At 41.9% G+C, this 19,854-nt stretch overlaps 1 protein-coding gene and 1 long non-coding RNA gene across 2 annotated transcripts; one reads left to right on the forward strand and one right to left on the reverse strand.

Annotated features, from left to right (window-relative positions):
- Positions 1-527: 527 nt before the first annotated feature.
- On the forward strand, positions 528-18,582 carry LOC125737042 (uncharacterized). Its single transcript, XR_007396359.1, has 4 exons — positions 528-670; positions 2,024-2,187; positions 2,280-2,324; positions 10,377-18,582. It is a non-coding gene; the product is annotated as an uncharacterized LOC125737042 (long non-coding RNA).
- LOC125736581 (myosin-7) lies at positions 3,349-17,992 on the reverse strand. Its single transcript, XM_049006326.1, has 37 exons — positions 17,792-17,992; positions 15,473-15,616; positions 14,974-15,130; positions 14,812-14,839; positions 13,884-13,986; positions 13,666-13,758; positions 13,528-13,591; positions 13,329-13,427; positions 13,133-13,236; positions 12,865-13,003; positions 12,552-12,670; positions 12,233-12,382; positions 11,453-11,623; positions 10,922-11,231; positions 10,700-10,788; positions 10,356-10,561; positions 10,150-10,273; positions 9,526-9,662; positions 9,181-9,436; positions 8,847-9,089; positions 8,584-8,760; positions 8,332-8,477; positions 8,146-8,236; positions 7,578-7,967; positions 7,357-7,483; positions 7,145-7,263; positions 6,858-7,054; positions 6,403-6,586; positions 6,153-6,318; positions 5,919-6,043; positions 5,294-5,602; positions 4,954-5,157; positions 4,560-4,856; positions 4,355-4,459; positions 4,140-4,235; positions 3,893-4,027; positions 3,349-3,477 (listed from the first exon to the last, which is right to left on the reverse strand). Exons 1-37 carry the CDS (start codon positions 17,990-17,992, stop codon positions 3,457-3,459), a joined length of 5,826 nt encoding a protein of 1,941 aa, XP_048862283.1. The 3' UTR covers positions 3,349-3,456.
- Positions 18,583-19,854: the final 1,272 nt, after the last annotated feature.

Below are 19,854 nucleotides of genomic sequence, written 5' to 3' on the forward strand. Positions count from 1 at the left end.
CCACATTTTTCTAGACGTCCACATTTTATCATTTTTCATTTGTTCGTTAGATTTCCACAGCACATTGTGTGTGGTACATTGTATTCCCTCCCAGAAATGCCTCAGATACTCAATTCTTGTCATGTTATTTGTCATAATTGTTAGTAGTTAAATATAATAATGATCAGTTTAAATGCAATTGTCGTTTCCTTGCAGACACAGTAATTGGGTTTTGCGGGGCAGTTTGAATTAAATGATCTGAAGACTAAAATTCTGGTCACCTGTCTTCACCGAAAGGTAGCAATTTCTTGAAGTGGTGATTTGCAAACCAATTCTGGGATTTTTTTCTTGACGTATTAATGTGTGATCACAACACAGTGCAGCCTACAGCTTTGCTCTTGAACTGATTGTTCAGGGGAAGCAGACATCAATCCTGGCTGCGAAAGGACAAGCAGGCCTTCTTTGCAGAGGACCTTGGTGAGGTGCCTTGTAACGTGAGATGTCGTCTGACGGTGTGAAGTTTTAAGGGGGAGATTAGTGCCTGGTATTTGGCTCTCTAGCCCCTCCCAGTGACTCCTGCTGGCATATACAGGCACAGTCTCATCCAGAAAGAGACCAAGGGAACATAAGTTTGAGTCAGTCTGAGGGACAGAGCTCAGTCCTGAAGTTCAGCTGAAGGAGAAGCATGGAGGTAAAGACTGGCACATGCTCTCTCTCAGCACACTTGATGCATGTATTAGTATCCTGAAAGTGGAGCATGTGTTAGTACTGTGAAAGTGGAACAAGTATTAGTTCTGTGATAGCAAAGCATGTGTTACTGCCGTGAATGTGGAGCATGTATTAGTATTGTGAAAGCGGAGCATAGATGAAGCCACGTCATTCGATAATGTCAAATTGTACCATGACTTGTAAAAGCAAAAGCATGTTGAAATATTGTATCCAGTATTTGTTTTGTGCTGTACCTAAAGATATGAGATATAACAAAAAATATCCATCATTCATTCCAGCGTTGTACAAAGTCTAATATAGTTTTGTTAGAGCTCCTAACCCAAATAACCATAATGTGCTGCATTGTACAATAATGCTTAGAAAATTTTACAATAAAGTTACAATGATGAAATATTGACATTATGTATAAAGTAATACTGGCATGATTTCAATGTACAATATGTTCTCCTAAAATGTAATATCTGCATTACTGAAAAACTTCATCCATCCATTTTCCAAACCACTTATCCTACTGGGTCGCGGGGGGTCCGGAGCCTATCCCGGAAGCAATGGGCACAAGGCAGGGAACACATGCACTTATATGGGCAATTTAGCCAATTAGCCTCAGCATGTTTTTGGACTGTGGGGGGAAACTGGAGTACCCGGAGGAAACCCCACGACGACATGGGGAGAACATGCAAACTCCACACACATGTAACCCAGGCGGACACTTGAACCCGGGTTTTTTGAACAAGGACACTTAGTTATTAACGAACTAACAAATGTTGAAGAATATCTAAACAAAACACTCGTAAGATAGTACATCGTGATCTGATTCAGTAACTGGATGTGTGTGCCTTTCATGCATTCCTGTGCGAATCGGACAGCTGGGTGGTGTTTTCTGTATTCGCCAGCAGAATCATTTTTGTAAATGAAGGGCCCGTATCACAAAGCTGGATTTTTTGGTTAGCAAGATAGCTTGTCAGATTTAAGGTAGTCTGGACTAAATGCAAGTGAACAAAGAAAGTCCATTTAGATCTTAAATCTGCCAAGTTATCCAGCTAAGCAAAAAATCTGGCTTTGTGATACAGGCCACTGGTGTCTCTCGCAGGTAAATTGTGCATAAACCAATGTAAACATCACGCTATTCCGTAATTGTTGCCCATGAATTGCCTTGGAGCAAATTCAAATTTTGAAAACATATTGTTGCATGTAATTAAAGTATTTGCAAATGACATATTTTACAGTCATCAGTTTGTTTAATAATAATAATTGATACTTTATTGATCCCTGCAGAGAAAATGTCCTTACGTCTCCTTCAACTTGTTCTTTGTAGAGTAAGCTGTCTGCAAAGGGCAGCCACCCACAGCAGCGCCCAGGGAGCTGGGGGTTAAGGGCCTTGCTCAAGGACCCGCAGACGTGCTGAGACTGGGTTTGAATCGGCGACCTGCTGATTACAGGCACAGCCCACTGCGCCACACACTGCCATGCCAAAAATCAGTAATTGTTTCAACGAAGCAGAAATTTAAATGTATTTTTAAATGTATTGTTCATCCATCCATCCATTTTCTGAAACCACTTGTCCTGTTCAGAGTCTTGAGAGGTCCGGAGCCTACCCCGGAGGTTACAGGCACAAGGTAGGCTGCATCCCAGGATGGGGCACCAACCCATCGCAGGACACACTCACGCATCATTCATGAACACCTACGTGAATTTGGCAACTCCAGTTCACCTTAGCATGTTTTCTGATGGTGGGGGGAAATCAGAGTACCCGAAGGAAACCCCACAGTGACATGGGGAGAACATGCAAACTCCACACACATGAAGACACAACAGAGACTCAATCCCTGGTTTAACTGTACCATCCTGTGTTTTAATTGTGGTGAAACTAAATGACAGAACATTACAGCTGCTCATATCTTGTTATTAATATATTTTTGGGAAGGGTGTTGCTTGTTTTGTTTATAAACACATTTCAGAGTATTTATAACGTGATAAATACAGCATTTAACAGCACTGTTACACTACTTGTGTAGGGTGTGCTATGCAGTGCCTCAGAGCGGTACAAGAATGCACTCTAGTGGTTAAGAGAGTAAAAGCAGGCGTCTGTTGTAGCGACTGTTAACTGAAGCTAAAATTTGAAAATAAGTTTTTTGTTTTACTCAGCAAACAAATCTGAGAAACCACATCAACTGTTTTATACTCTTCTGAGGTACTGTAATTAAATTAGAAATATGAGCTTTTGCCAGCACATAATCATTTTTAGACATTCACAGAATTTTTTATAGATTGGATTCATAATACAGCAGCTTGGTAAGTTGTGAGTATTAATGAATTACAATGATAAAAATGAAATAGTTTTGAAGTACATTCCATCAGTGTTCTTATACATTCCTGGTCATGTGCCGATTTCATAATTGAATTTTCCACAGTGACTTAAATGTGCACGCTGCTATTTTGATTGAGCGAATTAAATGCATTATTCATGACAAGGATTTAAGTGGGACACACAGGACTCACGTGTGAATGACAGTGTTCTTTAGACAAGCACCTATTTTCAGGTGGCAAAATGTCTGACTCCTGCTGAAGTGATTCGAAGGCAGAGATGTGTGGCAGGCAAAATGAGCTCACACTTAGGAAAACAGCACAAGTGGCACTGCGTTCATGTTGCAAGGAGACTTTATTCTACCATGTCAGAGGTACAGTGAGGTTCCTGCCTAAATTACAGCAGACAGGAGGGTACAGAGAGGCCAAGTCCTCCACAGAGCATCACTCTTCATCATGTCCTTTCTGAGATGAATAGAAATAATGAAAAGGAAATTTTTAAAAAATAAATTACCTGGATTGGAGAACAAAGGACTTCTTCACATGCAGTGATTAGCTGGTTCCCAGAGTTAATGAGTTATTAAATTATACCCCAATAGGAAGTACAATCTATGAGGGGTTGAACTCATAATATCAAATAAAAGTAGCCCAGCTGAAAATCCTGCTTTATATTCAATATGGTATGATAAGTAGAAAATATGAATAGTTGTACAGATGTCATTTTTGTTTATTTTTTAGTAATATATTCATTTCCAGCTGGTTTGTAGCTGCTGAATGTCATAATTACCTGACAAATGGAACCTCATAAAAGGAAGCTGAACTTCCCAATACCTACCCAAGGATGCAGGTGTCATTTGACAGGTATTGGTAGGAAACCCACCTTGGAGCCAACATCACGACTTTTGGCTCGCAGCTTGTTGACCTGAGACTCCGCGATGTCAGCTCTCTCCTCAGCCTCATCCAGCTCATGCTGAAGCTTCCGGAACTTGCCCAGATTAGTGTTGGCTTGTTCCTCCTAAACCAAAACACACACAGAAGGCATTCGGTTAAAAACTGGCTTGATGACACATTTGTGTGCTGGAGTCATGTGTTTAACAAGCATTAAATCTATGAAGTTTGTTACTTACAGCCTCCTCAGAGGTTCTCTTGTAGGATTTGACCTTCAGCTGCAGTTTGTCCACAAGGTCCTGCAGACGGGCCAGATTCTTACGGTCCTCTTCTGTCTGCAGACACAAAACATTTATACAGTGCACCAGCAAAACTATGTACTTCTCCATGACTCCTTATGCAGATATACAGAAGAACACCAGGTTCAATGAGCCAGAAGGTAAGTGAGATGTACCTGATAGGTGAGCTCTTTGATACGTCGCTCATATTTACGGATTCCCTTAACGGATTCACTGCTTTTTTTCTGCTCCATTTCGACCTCATTCTCCAGCTCTCTCACCTATTAACGTGACCAAATCATTATCCTTTCAATATTCAAAAAACCCAAAGGACTGAAGTATCAGATCTCAGTTCAGTGATCATGAACAAACTGTACTCACCCGAGCCTCCAGCTTCTGAACCTGTTTCTTGCCTCCCTTCATGGCGATCTGCTCAGCTTCATCCAAGCGGTGCTGCAGATCTTTGATGGTCTGCTCCATGTTCTTCTTCATGCGCTCTAGATGAGCGCTGGTGTCCTGCTCTTTCTTCAGCTCCTCTGCCATCATGGCAGCGTCAGTGATGGCCTTCTTGGCTTTCTCCTCTGCATTCCTGCACTCCTGAACTGCTTCTTCTACTTCAGTCTGAAGCTGGGATATATCACCCTCCAGCTTCTTCTTCTGATTGAGCAGGCTGGTATTCTGTTCAAAAGAGAAGACAAGAAAACGTGGTTGGGATATCCCAGGTTTACATGAAGTGTCAGCAGGACCAAATGGCCACACAGATTTCCTGCCATACCTGTGAGTGCAGCAGTTGCACCCTCTCGCTGACGTCCAGCAGTTCCTGCTCCGCCAGCTTGCGTCCTCTCTCAGTCTGCTCCACCAGTGACCTCAGCTCATCCAGCTCTGCCTGCAGCAGATTGTTACGTCTCTCTACGATGGCAATGTTCTCCTTTAGGTCATCATTGGCACGGAGAGAGTCATCCAGCTGCAACTGGGCGTCCTAAACAGCAAAGGTGTTAGAACAAACCAAGAAAGTTATTTTTTTTCTTGAAACCCTTTTATTCCTGTAGAATTGGAAATCTATTTAATTGACCAAGAGCATAATGAAATTATTCATTATAAAACAATCACCATACCTTAAGATGTGAATGGAGACCTTTGAGCTGCTTCTGAGCCTCTGCAGCCTGCCTGTTAGCCTGGCTGAGCTGGATCTCCATCTCATTAAGATCTCCCTCCATCTTCTTCTTCAGCCTGAGGGCCTCATTCCTGCTACGAGTCTCAGCTTCCAGAGAACTCTGTAGGGTGTCCACCATTCTCTGCTGGTTCCTCTTGGCCTGGTCCATCTCCTCATCCTTTTCAGCCAGTTTGCGTTCAATGTCAGCCTTCACCTGGTTGAACTCTAGCTGGGCTCTCAAGATTTTGCCCTCCTCATGCTCCAGTGAAGCCTACGAAGGAATGTTTTAATAATAATAATTGATACTTCTCGGTTGGAAAATTGTCTTTATGCCTCCCTCAACTTGCTCTTTGTAGAGTAAGTTGTTCATGAAGGGCAGCCACCTGTTGGTGCACCCAGCGAGGTGGGGGTTAAGGGTCTTGCTCAAGCACCCGCAGATGTGCTGAGGTTTATTACAAACACATAGGCCACACGCTGCCCCCAACAATGAACTTGCTTAAATATTACAGTACCATTACACAATAGAAAGAATTTAAAAGAATGTTTGAAACTATTAGTTCCAATTCTTAATGAAAATAACATTTCACCTCTGCTTCTTCCAAAGCAGCTTGGATCTCACTCTTCTCCTGCTCCAGCTGCTTCCTTATTTTCTCAAGTTCATGGATGCTCTTTCCTCCCTCACCAAGCTGTTCAGTCAGGTCAGAAATTTCCTCTGTTTAAAGGGAAAAAAATGTTACTTGTCTAAGTCCAAGTGTTTGTGTATTTGAACAATTCTACATAGAAAAATAGTACACAAAATGCCTTACATATGTAAGGATTACCTTGAAGATTTTTGTTCTCCCTCTTCATCGTCTCTAGATGGTCCAAGGACTCCTCATATGAGTTCTTCAGTTTGAAGAGTTCAGTGCTCAGGGATCTGGCCTCCTTCTGGGAGCTCTCCAGTTCACTCTGGGACTCCTCATATTTCTGCTTCCATTCAGCCAGAACCTGGAGGAAACGAAAGAGAGGAATAGTGAAAACATCCAGTCACATACAATTTAAAGGGTTAGAATTATCTTTGTTTTCAAGCACCTTATCAAAATTTCTTTGCTTTTTGTCAAGAGCAGCAGCAGCTGCATTGGACCTCTCCACGTCCACCATGAGATCTTCAATCTCATTCTGCAGTCTGTGTTTGGTCTTTTCTAGGGAGGAGCATTTGGCGTTCACAGCTTCTACAGCCTCTTCTGCATCCTGCAGACGTTGAGCCAGTTTCTTCCTGAATGAAAAATTGCAGAGTTTGGTTGAACATATTTTCCATATCAACAGCATGGTGCCAACATACAGCTAAAATTACAGTAGGACATAAAAAGGCACAGCTGCACAGTCAACAAACAAACAAACTTTTTGTTCGTCTTATATGTTGTAGGAAATATAATGCAAACAAAAAGCTTATCTGTAAGAAGAGTGTTTGATATGTGCCATGGTTTGGTCAGAATGAATTTGAATATGAACTAATTTAATAACTTTTTAAAGGCGAATGTCCGTACTTTGCATCCTCCAGCTCCTCAGTCCTCTGAATGGCGTCGGTCTCATATTTCGTTCTCCACTGAGCCACCTCAGAGTTGGCCTTGGAGAGGCTGCGCTGCAGCTCAGCTTTGGCCTCCTGTTCCTCCTCATACTGCTCCCTCAACAGGTCAGAGTCATGGCGAGCAGACTGCACCGCGTGGGCCAGAGCGTTCTTAGCCTGGAACCAAGAAGGTGAAGATCGCTCATAATGTTCAGACTTACCATTCCCCAATTTTTGGATTACAGAGAGTTTCATTAAAGTAATCACCTTGACTTCCTCCTCAAGTTGTCTTTTGAGATCCTCAATCTGCTGGGTGTAGGACTGCTTTCCTCTGCTCAGCTGAGAGACCAGGGAGTCCTTCTCTTCCAGTTGCCTGGCGAGCTCCCCTATGGTAGTACAGTTTATGAGGACACTATGTGTAACATGGCCACACTGTTGGGTATTTTAAGGAAATAATGTCTAACAATAGGCTCACCTACCATTTTCAGTCTGGAGCTTGGCTCTTTGCATGGTGAAGTCATTGATGCTCCTCTGGGCCTCCTCATATTTGGTTCGATATTCACTCATTTGGTCTTCTAATGTCCTACACATCTTTTCCAAATTTGTCTGCAATAATATGTTCAAATTAGTATCGTCAGTGGTCTAACACTCTGTATACTATACTTAGTCTTCACATAAGTTTATTTGCGTGGCTTCTTACTTTGGATTTGACAGTCTGCTCCATGTTGGAGACCACATCATCCAGCTCCAGTCTAAGCTCACTCTTCTCCTTCTCAAGCTTCTGCTTCACCCTTTGCAGATTGTCAATCTGCTCACCCAGGTCAGCTACACTGTCAGCATGCTTCTTTCTCAGAGTGGCAGCAGTTGCCTCATGCTGCAGTGTGGCCTCTTCGAGGTCTCGGCGCAGTTTCTGGAACTCTGCCTCCCTCTTCTTGTTCATCTCAATCTGGGCTGCAGTGGCTCCACCAGCCTCCTCCAGCCTCTCACTGATCTCCTCCAGCTCCCTGGACAAGTCTGCCCTCTGCTTCTCCACCTTGGCACGAGCAGCCCTCTCAGCCTCCAGCTCTTCCTCCAGTTCCTCAATGCGGGCCTGGTGACGTTTGAATATCAGGTTTATTCATCAAGTTGCAGGATTTTTGAAGACCACCTTTTCTGTAGGTCTTCAACATAGGTCTGTCACGAAGAAGAAGTCTATCTTTTCATTAAGTTTGGCTAGTTAATAGTGCAGTACTGTACATCAACAGTGTTCACTCTACACAAACACGTACCTGCAGCTCCTTCAGTTTCTTCTGGAGCTGAGCACCCATTGCCTGCTCATCTTCAACCTTACTATTTAATTGACTAATCTCAAAATCTTTCCTGTGACAGAAAACAAGGTGAATTAATTGCCAGTTTTTTTTTAACAGTTTTTCATCATTTCAAGGAAATTTGAACAAAATCATTAAATGATTTACTTCTTCAGTCTCTCCTCGAGCTGCTGCTTGTCATTCTCCAGGTCCATTACGTTTTCCTGGGTTAACTTCAAGTCACCCTCCAGCTTCCTCTTGGCTCTCTCAAGGTCCATGCGAACCTTCTTTTCCTGTTCCAGGGAGCCCTCAAGCTGTAGGGATTAAGATTAAAAATATAAAGCATATTTGTTTTGGGATCCTACGTTTGTCTTTTCCCAATGCAGAGGAAGAAATGCATATGTTGAAATGTACACATACATCGTCAACTTGCTGTTCCAGTTTAGCCTTGGCTTTAGTGAGGGTGTTCACTTTGTCCTCCTCACTCTGGAGGTCATCCAGCGTTTGCTGGTGAGCCTCCTGCAGAGCCTTCTTCTCCTTGGTCAGCTTAGCAATGATTTCATCCAGAGCTGCCATTTCTTCAGTCAGGTTCTTCACCTGAAAGAATAAAGTAGAACCTCAGTAGACCAACACACAAGCTACTGCTTGATAGGTGACACAATTAAATGAAGGTTAACACTGACCTTGTTCTCAGTAGCATGCTTCTCCTTCTCCACTTTAGCCAGAGTGAGCTCCAGATCATCAATGTCCTTCTTCAACTCAGAACACTCATCCTCTAGCTTCCTCTTCTTGGCAGTCAGTTCTGAATTCATCTCCTCCTCATCCTCCAATCTTTCTGTCAGCTCTTTGACTTTGGCCTCCAGTTGGATCTTGTTCTTGATTAGCCCTTCACACCGCTCCTCAGCATCCGCAAGATTATCTTGCTCCTGTGATTATATTAATTACATCAGAGAAATATTAACTGCTTTAATGTTTCAAATATATTACTGATTATTGAAAGCTACTTATTGAACTCACAGCTTGAACTTGCAATTGCAAATCATTCTTCTCTTGGAGAAGAGAGACCATCTTTTCTTCAAGCTCCTTCCTGCGAGCCTCAGATTTTGCATATGCTTCTTTGAGTTTGAGGAACTCCTCTTTCATGTTGGCCATCTCTTTCTCAGCCTCAGCAGACCTCAGCAAAGGTTTGATCTTGAAGTACAGCTTCATCCAGGGCCAATTCTTTACACCCATGAAGGCTCGTACATTCCACTGGATCACAAGCAAGGCATCCCTGGATTCATATAAATAAAGCTTTTAAAATTACTCTTAGGGATTTGTGTAAAATTAGCAGTAAACATTGAGAAGAAGAATAATCCTAACCTGCGTTCCACTATCTTCTGGAACTCAATTCTTGAGAGAAGGCCTCGGGCCCTGGCCTGGATTCTAGTGATGATGAGAGCTAAACGATCGTCTCTCATCTCCTCCAGTGTACCCAGTAATCCAGCCTTGAAGAACACCTGCAAAAAAATGACAGAATATTGTCATTATGGTCACATAATCATACTCCCACAGTGTCTTAATTTTCTTCAACATGGAAAATCCTTATTGTGATTGCAGTGAGTGTCATGCCGTACAGTACACAGAGAGCAGACAGAAGAGCAGGACAACAGGATTTGGGGAAAATGCGGGGTTTAATAGAAACACTAGCAAACGCAGACTGACAATACAACATTAATGACCGGACTCAGGAATACAAACGGAAACGCAGACTAAATACGTTGGACTAATGACAATGATCAGAAACAGCTGGTAAACTCGGGGAATCAACATGGGGTTAATGAGGGGGCTTGGCACATGGAAGGAGCGCACAATTGGGGCACGACAGTGAGCACAGATAACATTATAAGGTTTCTTTTTTAATTTGTAAAATCCTTTAGCAAAATATGGAACTTTGACGTTATAACAGTAGGGGGATTTCCTTGGTTTGGGTTTTCATCATAATACCTTAGTGTGCCCAAATTTGTACTGGTTGTGGTCAATATCCAAAGAGCCCAACAGTTTTTCAGCTCCTTTCCTGCTGTCAATGAACTGCCCTTCTGGAATAGCAGCAGGGTTGAGGATGCGGTATCTGCAAAGAGATGCCTTATTAAATATGATCTGTAATGTCTCAAGGACATACGAGCCACATGCAGACAAGGTGATTGTTTTGCCTCTGCTTGAAATCCCCGTAGAGGATCCTATTTGGGAAGCCCTTTCGGCAGATCCTGATGCCTTCCAGCACACCGTTACAGCGCAGCTGGTGCATGACCAGAGGGTTCTCCATGGCTCCTGGAGTTTTGGTCTCATTGGGGATGATGCAGCGGACAAAGTGAGGGTGAGTCGATCTCAGGTTGGTCATCAGCTTATTCAAGTTCTCCTGTGTTTGGAAAACACTTTGTTATTTTTCACAAAAGTAAAAGAACCCACTTGGCTGTATAATCATTTCTTTCTTATCATTTTACCACTTTATGATATAATCATTATATTCTTGGTTATATTTTGTGAAGTTCCTCACCCTGTGGAGAGCAGACACAGTCTGGAAGGAGGAGCCTTTCTTCTTTCCGCCTCCTCCCTTGCCTCCCTTTCCACCTCCCTGTTCCGAAGCTGTAAAGTATTATGTTGAGGCAAAGTAAACACCTGAACAAAATGATTACATATTTTTGATACCTAAAAGAACGTAAAGAAAGTATAATTATTACAACATACTTGTAAAATACATATTTAATTGAGATCTTACCTGAATCAGCGCCAGCATAATTTACAAAAAGATTAGCCAGCAGTTTCATTGTCGACTTCTGATACAATCCCACAACCGTCTCATTCAAAGGGTCCTTGTTCTTCACCAGCCAGTTGTTGATGTTGTAGTCTACAGTGCCAGCATAGTGAACCAGGGAGAAATGGGCCTCTGGTTTCCCTTTAACAACCCTGGGCTTCTGGAAGTTGTTTGACTTTCCCAGATGGTTGTCATACAGCTTAGCTTTGAAGGTAGCATCACTAGCCTTAGGGAACATGCACTCCTCTTCAAGGATGGACATGATGCCCATGGGCTGAAGAAAGACAAGCAGTATCACCAAAAATTTAACACGACTGTGTTGAAGATAAACATATACAAGCATCCATATTCACATATAATGAAATTCTTGTCAAATTGCTTTTCACTTATAAGTTTTGGCTGTTAAATTTTGATTTTGAAGATTTTAAAGTCTTAGCCATTGCTGTTACACTTCACCTTGTGTCAATGTTAAATGTGAAAACCAAGTCAACCGACCTTCTCAATGAGGTCAATGCAGGCCTGCAGGTCCATGCCAAAGTCAATGAACTCCCACTCAATCCCCTCTTTCTTGTATTCTTCCTGCTCCAGCACAAACATGTGGTGGTTGAAGAACTGCTGCAACTTCTCATTAGTGAAGTTGATACACAGCTGCTCAAAGGTGTTGAACTGAGAAAAAAAAGAGGAGATGGTTCTTTAATGTTCCCAAGTAAGGAAAAGGTGACAAGAGAATGAGTTACAGTACTGTACAAAACTCTTAGGCAGTTAAAGGAAATGTTTGACACTATCTGGGTAGTAAATTTATATTTCCCGAACAAAAACAAATGCATTTTAACATCAGAATATATGCATATGAAGAGTGACACAATAAATACCAACAGTAATTTATTTTTTTCTCCAAAAAGTTACGGACACCTTGTTGGATGCCTTGATGAACATCACTTCAGTTCCCAAACCTGTCTTCAGGGGCACTCCAGCTATTCCATGTATTTCGTTAAATTTTATCACAAGTTCACTCAGTTAATTAATTTAAATAGTTTAAAAAGTCAATGAGTTATTGATTAGCCATAGGTGTGCAAGTGGTCAAATTAAAAAATACATGGGTCTATTTGACAGTTGCTGCAAACACTGGATGATCTATTAGGGGTTTTGAAATGGTTAAGCTGACACATTTTGACAGTCATAATAGCTTGTTATAGTATATTTTTCTATATATGCCTAAGACTTTTGCATGGTACTGTACCAATAAAAGTATTACAATATGACAGCAGGACTCACATCAAAGATCTCAAAGCCGGCAATGTCCAGCACACCAATGAAATACTGGCGAGGTTGCTTGGTGTCCAGGGATTGGTTGATTCTCATCACCATCCATAGGAACATCTTCTCATATACTGACTTAGACAGAGCACCAACAGCATAATACACCTGTGAAGTGGGACATAGTAAGTTTTAGTGATTATAATACTACCCATCCATCTTCCAACTGCTTATCCTGGACAGGGTCGTAGAGTGCCCTGGAGCCTGTGCCAGACACCACATTGGGGTACACCTGGAATGTGATGCCAGACCTATTTCCCTAGAAATCTTTCCTCACCTGATCGACATTCTGCCCCTTGGTGACCCACTCATTGCCTACTTTGACCCTTGGATGACACAGGCCCTTGATAAGATCAGCAGAATTGAGCCCCATCAGATAAGCAGATTTGTCAGCATCTACAACAGAATAGATAGAAGATATCTTCCAAATGAATGCTCATATTTACAAGTACTTCATCTATTTATGATATAGAACAGGAGCAAAACAGGAGCTTTTTGAATAAGCTTAGATGAGAGACGTTTTCTATTGGCTCACATTAACATTGCAGAGTGCAATTGTCTTGACTATATTTGTGGAGCTAAGTACCCACCTTCAGTACCATCGGCCTCCGCCTGTTCCTCACGCTGCTTCTGCTTGAACTTCATGTTTCCATAGTGCATGATGGCACCAATTAGCTTGTAAATGCTATTCTTCTCCTCCTGAGTGAAGCCCAGCACATCAAAAGCTTCCTGCAGGAAAGAAGCACAGAGGACAGAGCTTTCATGTCAACTCAGGGAGTTATTCAGCCTGGGAATTAGGAAACATTATTACAGTAATCCATGATAAATACTTAAAGAAAAGCTAAAATATTCACTCACATCAGTGGCACAAAGTTCATCACCATCATTAATGGAGGCTACGGTGGTCTCTCCTTGGGAGATGAAAGCGTAGTCGTAGGGGTTGTTGGTAATAAGCAGCATCTCTAATCAGGAAAAAAACATCAAATAATTTAACATCCAGTAACATTTGTGAGCAAAATTAAACTGTTAGTAGTGCCACAACTGCGAGACCAACCCAGCAATTCTGGCTTCCTTTGGGACAGAATTTGGTAGAAGATGTGATAGTCTCTCTCAGCTTTCAACTGGAATGTCACACGAGACTTCTCCAGAAGATCTAGAAAAGAACAAGCAATAATTCCATTGAAACTAAATTGTTGTCCTTAATGAATGTGCCAAGATGCATCTTCAAAATCTTCACAAGAAGCTCCACTTACATGTCTCAATATCAGCAGAAGCCAGCTTTCCACTGGCTGCAAAGTGAATTCTGATAAATTTACCCTAAAAAGAGTCAAATGTCATTATTTATTTTCATAAACTATGCTTTCTGTGTAGGTGTTTGATTATACACTTACAAATCTGGAGGAGTTGTCATTCCTGATGGTCTTCGCATTACCAAAGGCCTCCAGGGCTGGATTGCACTGGATGATTTGATCCTCCAGGGTCCCCTGGAATATTAGCCAGTGAACAGGTATACTCTATATTACTGGGGCCCCAGAACACCTCTCCAAAGAATGCTGAACCCAGCTTAATTCTTCCAGAAAGCTCACACAGCATCCAAGGTTGCATGTACCTTCTTGTCAGTCACCTCCTTCTTCCCACCCCCAGCTGCAATGCTGGCAAAGTACTGAATGACCCTCTTTGTGTTCACAGTCTTCCCAGCACCAGATTCTCCACTGTGGTCAAGAACCAAATGTGTTAAACCATAATGGTGTAGGGTCACTCTTCAAAAACACAATAAGCTGCAAAAATATTAGGCTGTCAAAGAAAATATTTAAGGCTATTTATCTGTATAGTAAATTTGCTCAGGAAAACAGACACAATTTAACATTAAAACACAGTAAAAAAGAAAATAAAAAGAGATTTCTTCCATTCTCCAAAAAGTTCTAGTTGGATCTAGTATCTAGTTGGATGGCTAGATGAACACCGCTTCAGTTCCCAAACCTCTCCTCAGGGGCACCTCAGCCATTCCATGTATTCATGAAACTTCACCACCAGCATAATCAATTAATTGACTTAATTAGTTATTTTGCCATGCACCGATCATTTCGATCCTCCTGTGTGCCATGCCCTTTCTTTTACCTTATGTGGAATCCCCATGTTATCAGCTGTTTCTAGTTATGTTAATCAGTGTTGTGTATTAAAATGAGTTTCTGTGAGTGATTCCCCAGTCCAGTCATTAACGTCATAAAAGTCGTTCCGTGCTCCTGAGTGTGTCCTACGTGAATAAACCCCGTGTTCACCCGTCACCCAGAAACGTGACATGTATAAGTCAATGAGGTATTAATCAGCCAATAAAAGTGGGGTAGGGCTTGAGTCAAAAGTACATGGCTGTATTGGACAATGATTTTAGAAGGGGTTTTGAAATGGCTAAGCTGACACACTTTGACAGACATAATATAGTTTTGCACCAATGTAGTCATTTAAATATTTTCTTTGACTGCCTAAGTCTTTTGCACAGTACTGTATGTGCCAGTTCTGAGTTTTTTTACATCACTCACGTGATAAGAATGGACTGGTTTTCTCTGTCTGCAAGAGAGAAGAGAGAAAAGCATGTGTTTTTATGATTTCTTCTGCATATTCCAAATGCAGAGTGGCACTGAGGGGAAATAATTTGGCTGCACAGTGCTTTACTTGAATTTGAAAAAGTGGTCTGTATTTACCTGTCAGCATGTACTGGTAGCCGTTATCAGAGATGGAGAAGATGTGTGGAGGAGCTTCACTTCTCTTCTTGCCTCTGTAAGCAATGACCACTTCCTGGTTGTAGACTGGCAGCCACTTGTAGGGATTGACAGTGACACAGAACAGCCCAGAGTAGGTCTGCAAGATGGAGAAAGCAGTCTGTCTCAGGGCTGTCATTGATTATCTTGGTAGTACTTTTAAGGATAAAATGATGAATCTGCTGGCCCAGCTCTGCGTGTGTGGAGCTGCATGTTATCTCTGTGTCAGCGTGGAGTTTTCTCCAGGTACTCCAATCCCCCCCCCAGCCCAAAAACATGCTGAGGTTAATTGGAGTTGCCAGATTGTCCATAGGTGTGCATGTGTGAATGGGGTGTGTGTGCACAGCTTCTGGGATAGGCTCTTTACCATACAAAGCGGGTATAGAAGATGGATGGATGGATGGATGGATGGATGGATGAATGGATGGATCTGTATACTCACGTAGATCATCCAGGCTGCATAACGCTCTTTGAGGTTAAACAGCACAGCGGGTTCATGAAGGAAGGTGAACATCGCCATGTCTTCGATTTTATCGAACTTTGGCGGGTTCTGGGGGTGGACGTCTGCTTCTTTCACAGTAACAGTCTGTGAACAAGCAGCAACAATAATCAAAGATATAAGTCACTGTAAAGATAGAGCGTAGAAAACATCACACTCTTTTCGCTGTCTTACTTCGTGAACAACTAACTCATTTAACCCGCTTAGTTGCATGTTTTATAATCCCATTTCCAAAAAAGTTGGGACGCTGCATAAAATGTAAATAAAAACAGAATGCAATGATTTTCAAATCATATAAACGCATATCTCATTTAAAATAAAACAAAGACAACTTAGCAAATATTGAAACTCAGAAATTTTATTGTTTTATGACAAATATATGCTGAATTTGATTTTAATGCCAGCAACACGTTTCAGAAAAGTTGGGAGATGGGCAACAAAAGACTGGAAAAGTTGTGCTGACGATAAACGATCCACTTAACGATCTGTGATTGCGTTAAAGAGCCGCTCAGATCTCACCCGTCCTCTCTCGGCTACACTGCTTACCGGTTCAAATTCAAAATATTGCTTCCCACTTTTAATGCTCTGCATGACCTTGTTCCTTAAATTGTGGCAGGGGGAGCCAGGAGCAGGACTGAGAACCACTGTGTGATGCTAAAACAAAACACCTGGTTGAACTAATTAGGTTAATTGGCAACAAGTCAGTAAGATGACTGGGCATAAAAAGAGCCTCCCAGAGAGAAAGAGTCTCTGTGCACTAAAGATGGGAATAGATTCACCACTCTGTGAAAGACTGTGTGGGCAAATGGTGCAATAATTTAAGAATGATGTTCCTCAAAGTAATATTGCAAAGAATTTGGGAATTTCATCATCTACAGTACATAATATCATAAAAAGATTAAGAGAATCCAGAGAAACCTCTGTTTACAAGGGACAAGGTCAAAAACCAAGATTGGATACCCGTGATCTTCAGGTCCTCAGGGTGCGCTGCATTAAAAACAAACAAGGTTCTGTAGTGGAAATCACTGCATGGGCTCAGCGACAGTACTGAAAACCATTGCGTGTGAATGCAGTTTGTCGCTGCACCCACAAATGCAGGATGAAACTCTACCATGCATAGAAGAAACTATATCTAAACATGATCCAGAAACGGTACTGACTTCTCTAGGCCCAAGCTCGTTTAAGAAGGTTGCCCATGGCTTGGGTAGCTTGCACATCTGAGAAGGCACCATTAATGCTGAATGATATATATAGGTTTTAGACCAACATATGCTATCATCCACACAACGTCTCTTTCAGAAAAGATGATGTATATGTCAGTGAAACAATGGCAAACAGCATTCTGTGTGTATTACAACAGCATGGCTCTGTAGAAGAAGAGTCAGAGTGTTAGACTGGCCTGCCTGCAGTCCAGATCTGTCACCCACTGAAAACATTCAGTGCATCAAACGAAAAATGTGACAAAGGAGACCCTGAACTGTTGAGCAGTTGAAATTGCATATCAGGCAAAAATGGGACGACATTTCACTTTCAAAACTCCAGCAACTGGTCTCCTCAGTTCCCAAATGTTTACAGAGTGCTGTTAAAAGAAGAGGTGATGCAACACAGCGATAAACACACCCCTGTCCCAGCTTTTTTGAAACGCATCAGATTCAAATTGAGCATTTATATACATAAAACAATAACATTTCTCTGTTTCAAAATTTGATTTGTTGTCTCTGTTCTGTTTTCATTAAATGAGGTTATGTAATTTGTAAATTATTTCATTCTGTTTTTATTTACATTTTACACAGCGTCCCACCTTTTTTTGAAAGAGGGCTGGATGTGAGAGCGCTGTATAATTAGATTTTGTCCACAAAAGCATCTTAGTATTCAGAAAATGCTTCTACAAGAAAGGACACAAAGCCAATGACGAAGACAAACATGAGAATATGAAACAGAGGTGGACGTTTTTAGATCCAGAAAGTGAAGGTTTTGTTTCAACCAACCAGTTGAGTATAAAGAGTCACACACAGAGTACTCAACTGCTTGGTCGAAACAAAATCTTGCCTTGGGTTTTAACTTTCTGGACCTGAAATGTCCACTTCTGCATGAGAATTACAGGTTTGGTCATGAACAAAACTTTTGAGGTTGATTTTCTTGTACAAGACCACTGTTCAGAATGTAGCCATTGTCTGTTATATATCACTATGCATTTTGGAACTTTGGGTCTCCCTCGTAACACCCTAATCTGTTTTCTTGTCAGATATTATGCTTTCTTACCTTCCCTTTCGCAGTTTCACAAGTGACTTTGTCTCCATCCCGGCTGATGACGGACCCCTTGACATACTCTTCCTCAGTGTCCGGCACGAAACACTCCTTCTTCATGTCAAATGGGCGAGTTTGGGCCTCCAGACGTTCCCTGTCTGATTTCCGCAGGAACGGGGCGGCGGCCCCAAACTCTGCCATTTGTGCATCTCCCATTGTTTTTAGCCTTTCAGTTGTAAAAATGTTGATGCATGTTTATGTTTACAATATAATACAGCATTCCAAATTTAACATGAATCATTTTAGGTATGAATCAGTGTGAGCACAGCACTGAACTTCAATACCCTTCAATTAGCAAGACTTAATTTATTAATTAGGCAGAATCATTGATCGCTGCCAGACTCTTATGGACTAATGCTTAAAAGGCTGAAGCATGTTATTTTATATGGTCATGTGGTCTTTTTATATGAGGTGTGAGGTTCTCAGTTCCCCTGCCATGCTGAATGGCAGACTGACACCTGAGAGTCTTCAGTATTTCCTCAAAATAAGCTGTCATACCAAATATTTGGACACAGCTGCAAATCAGTATAGCTGCTGAAACACCGCATAAAGCATCAAAACCTTTTTAAAGAGAGGTCACATTAGTGTTTCTTATTTTAAAGCAATTCTTTGGTTTATTTGATGTATATTATTCATTCGCTCTATATTGTTATATATTGTTATTTATAAGCTATACAATGACCTATGCTGATGTGACACACATTTTTTTTTATAAGATTTGCATCAATAAAGTTATTTGAATTTTTCTCATGCCCTTACCTTGCTGTGAACTCTTGCAGAGAAGTTCACTGTATTTGACAGCCCTGTAAAGAGACGAAGAAGGAACATGTTAAGGTCTTCAGGACGATGTGGACGGGTGCCTTTAGAAATGTCTTGCTGTGGATGAGGAGATGAGACAGACTCCCTAAACTCAGCATGTGCTGTGTGCATTTCTGCCTTCGAAGGACTGTGCTGCACGTCCTGTAGCTGTGTGACCTTGTCCCACCTTACCTCCAGATTACGCAGTGACCTGGCTGTGGCCAGGGCCTCTTCTCCCTTAATAAAGGAAGGCAGACTCCCAAATATGGAGGCACCTCCAAAATTGGGTGCATCATTGCTTCTCAGTTTGATCTCAGTTCCCGAGAGTGGGGTGAATGAGCAACTGGCATTGGGAGGGCGGACAGCGGGCAGAGGTGGAGAGAAGCTGTGTGCTGAAGGGATCTGGGAGGAGAGTCCAGCACCTGCCAAGGCTTGGCCTGCTCCATATTAGGAATTCCTTGCGCTTAAATGGCGTCAGGCAGCCATTGTTCACTGGAATAGAAAACATCCAATATAGTAACGAGCACAGATTCGGGGGCCCAGTCTGGACACGAGGCACCATCACTGTTTTCAAACAAAATAAAGGTGAAAATGCCACAGGACATAGCAGTTAAGCAGACTCTTCTGGGGCAGGTCGGAATGAGGCGAGTATCATGCATCATCATGCATTACTGGATGATTCCTTCATGAATATCTCACAGGCCGCTTCTCACCTCACTTCTTTAAAACAAGAAGATTAATTCAATTGTTTAATTTGACATCTTCAACATCCCACAGTCAATCAGCTGCTGCCAAGGGGAGTCTTAATGGTAGGAACGAATTTTGGGGTGCAGAGGGTGGTCACCATTGTCAACATTTGCACACTAGAAATGTAGGATATATTCAGCTATCTAAGGCATGTCCTGCTGAAGGCCATGTTATTTTCAGATATGTCGTAAAGCATTATGTTAGCATATGATTAATAAACAAGCTACTGCATTTTATTACTGCCCTTTACCCCAAATATGTTTAGCCAGACGGATTCAGGGAAGAAAATACCATGAAAGATGACAAGTGGAAAATCCCACACATGCTTGAAAGAATAATGCTCGGGAGGGCTTTGTCTGTCTGGAAATGCTGTCCGTCGTTTTGCTCCGCTGTGTCCTTGAGGACAAAGATAACCCTGTGAAATTCCTGGGGAGGGGGCTTGGCTTCCTGGAGGAGGACGCGCTGTGACGGAC

Source organism: Brienomyrus brachyistius, chromosome 1, assembly GCF_023856365.1.
Source record: "Brienomyrus brachyistius isolate T26 chromosome 1, BBRACH_0.4, whole genome shotgun sequence".
In the NCBI taxonomy this organism is placed as follows: domain Eukaryota; kingdom Metazoa; phylum Chordata; class Actinopteri; order Osteoglossiformes; family Mormyridae; genus Brienomyrus; species Brienomyrus brachyistius.

Coding starts and splice junctions, on each gene's coding strand:
- LOC125736581 (XM_049006326.1), bottom strand. CDS start 17,992: ATGGGAGATGCACAAATGGCAGAGTTTGGGGCCGCCGCCCCGTTCCTG. Junction 13,428..13,527: donor TTCTGCTGATATTGAGACAT/GTAAGTGGAGCT, acceptor GTTCTTTTCTAG/ATCTTCTGGAGAAGTCTCGT. Junction 8,478..8,583: donor TGGAACAGCAAGTTGACGAT/GTATGTGTACAT, acceptor TAATCCCTACAG/CTTGAGGGCTCCCTGGAACA.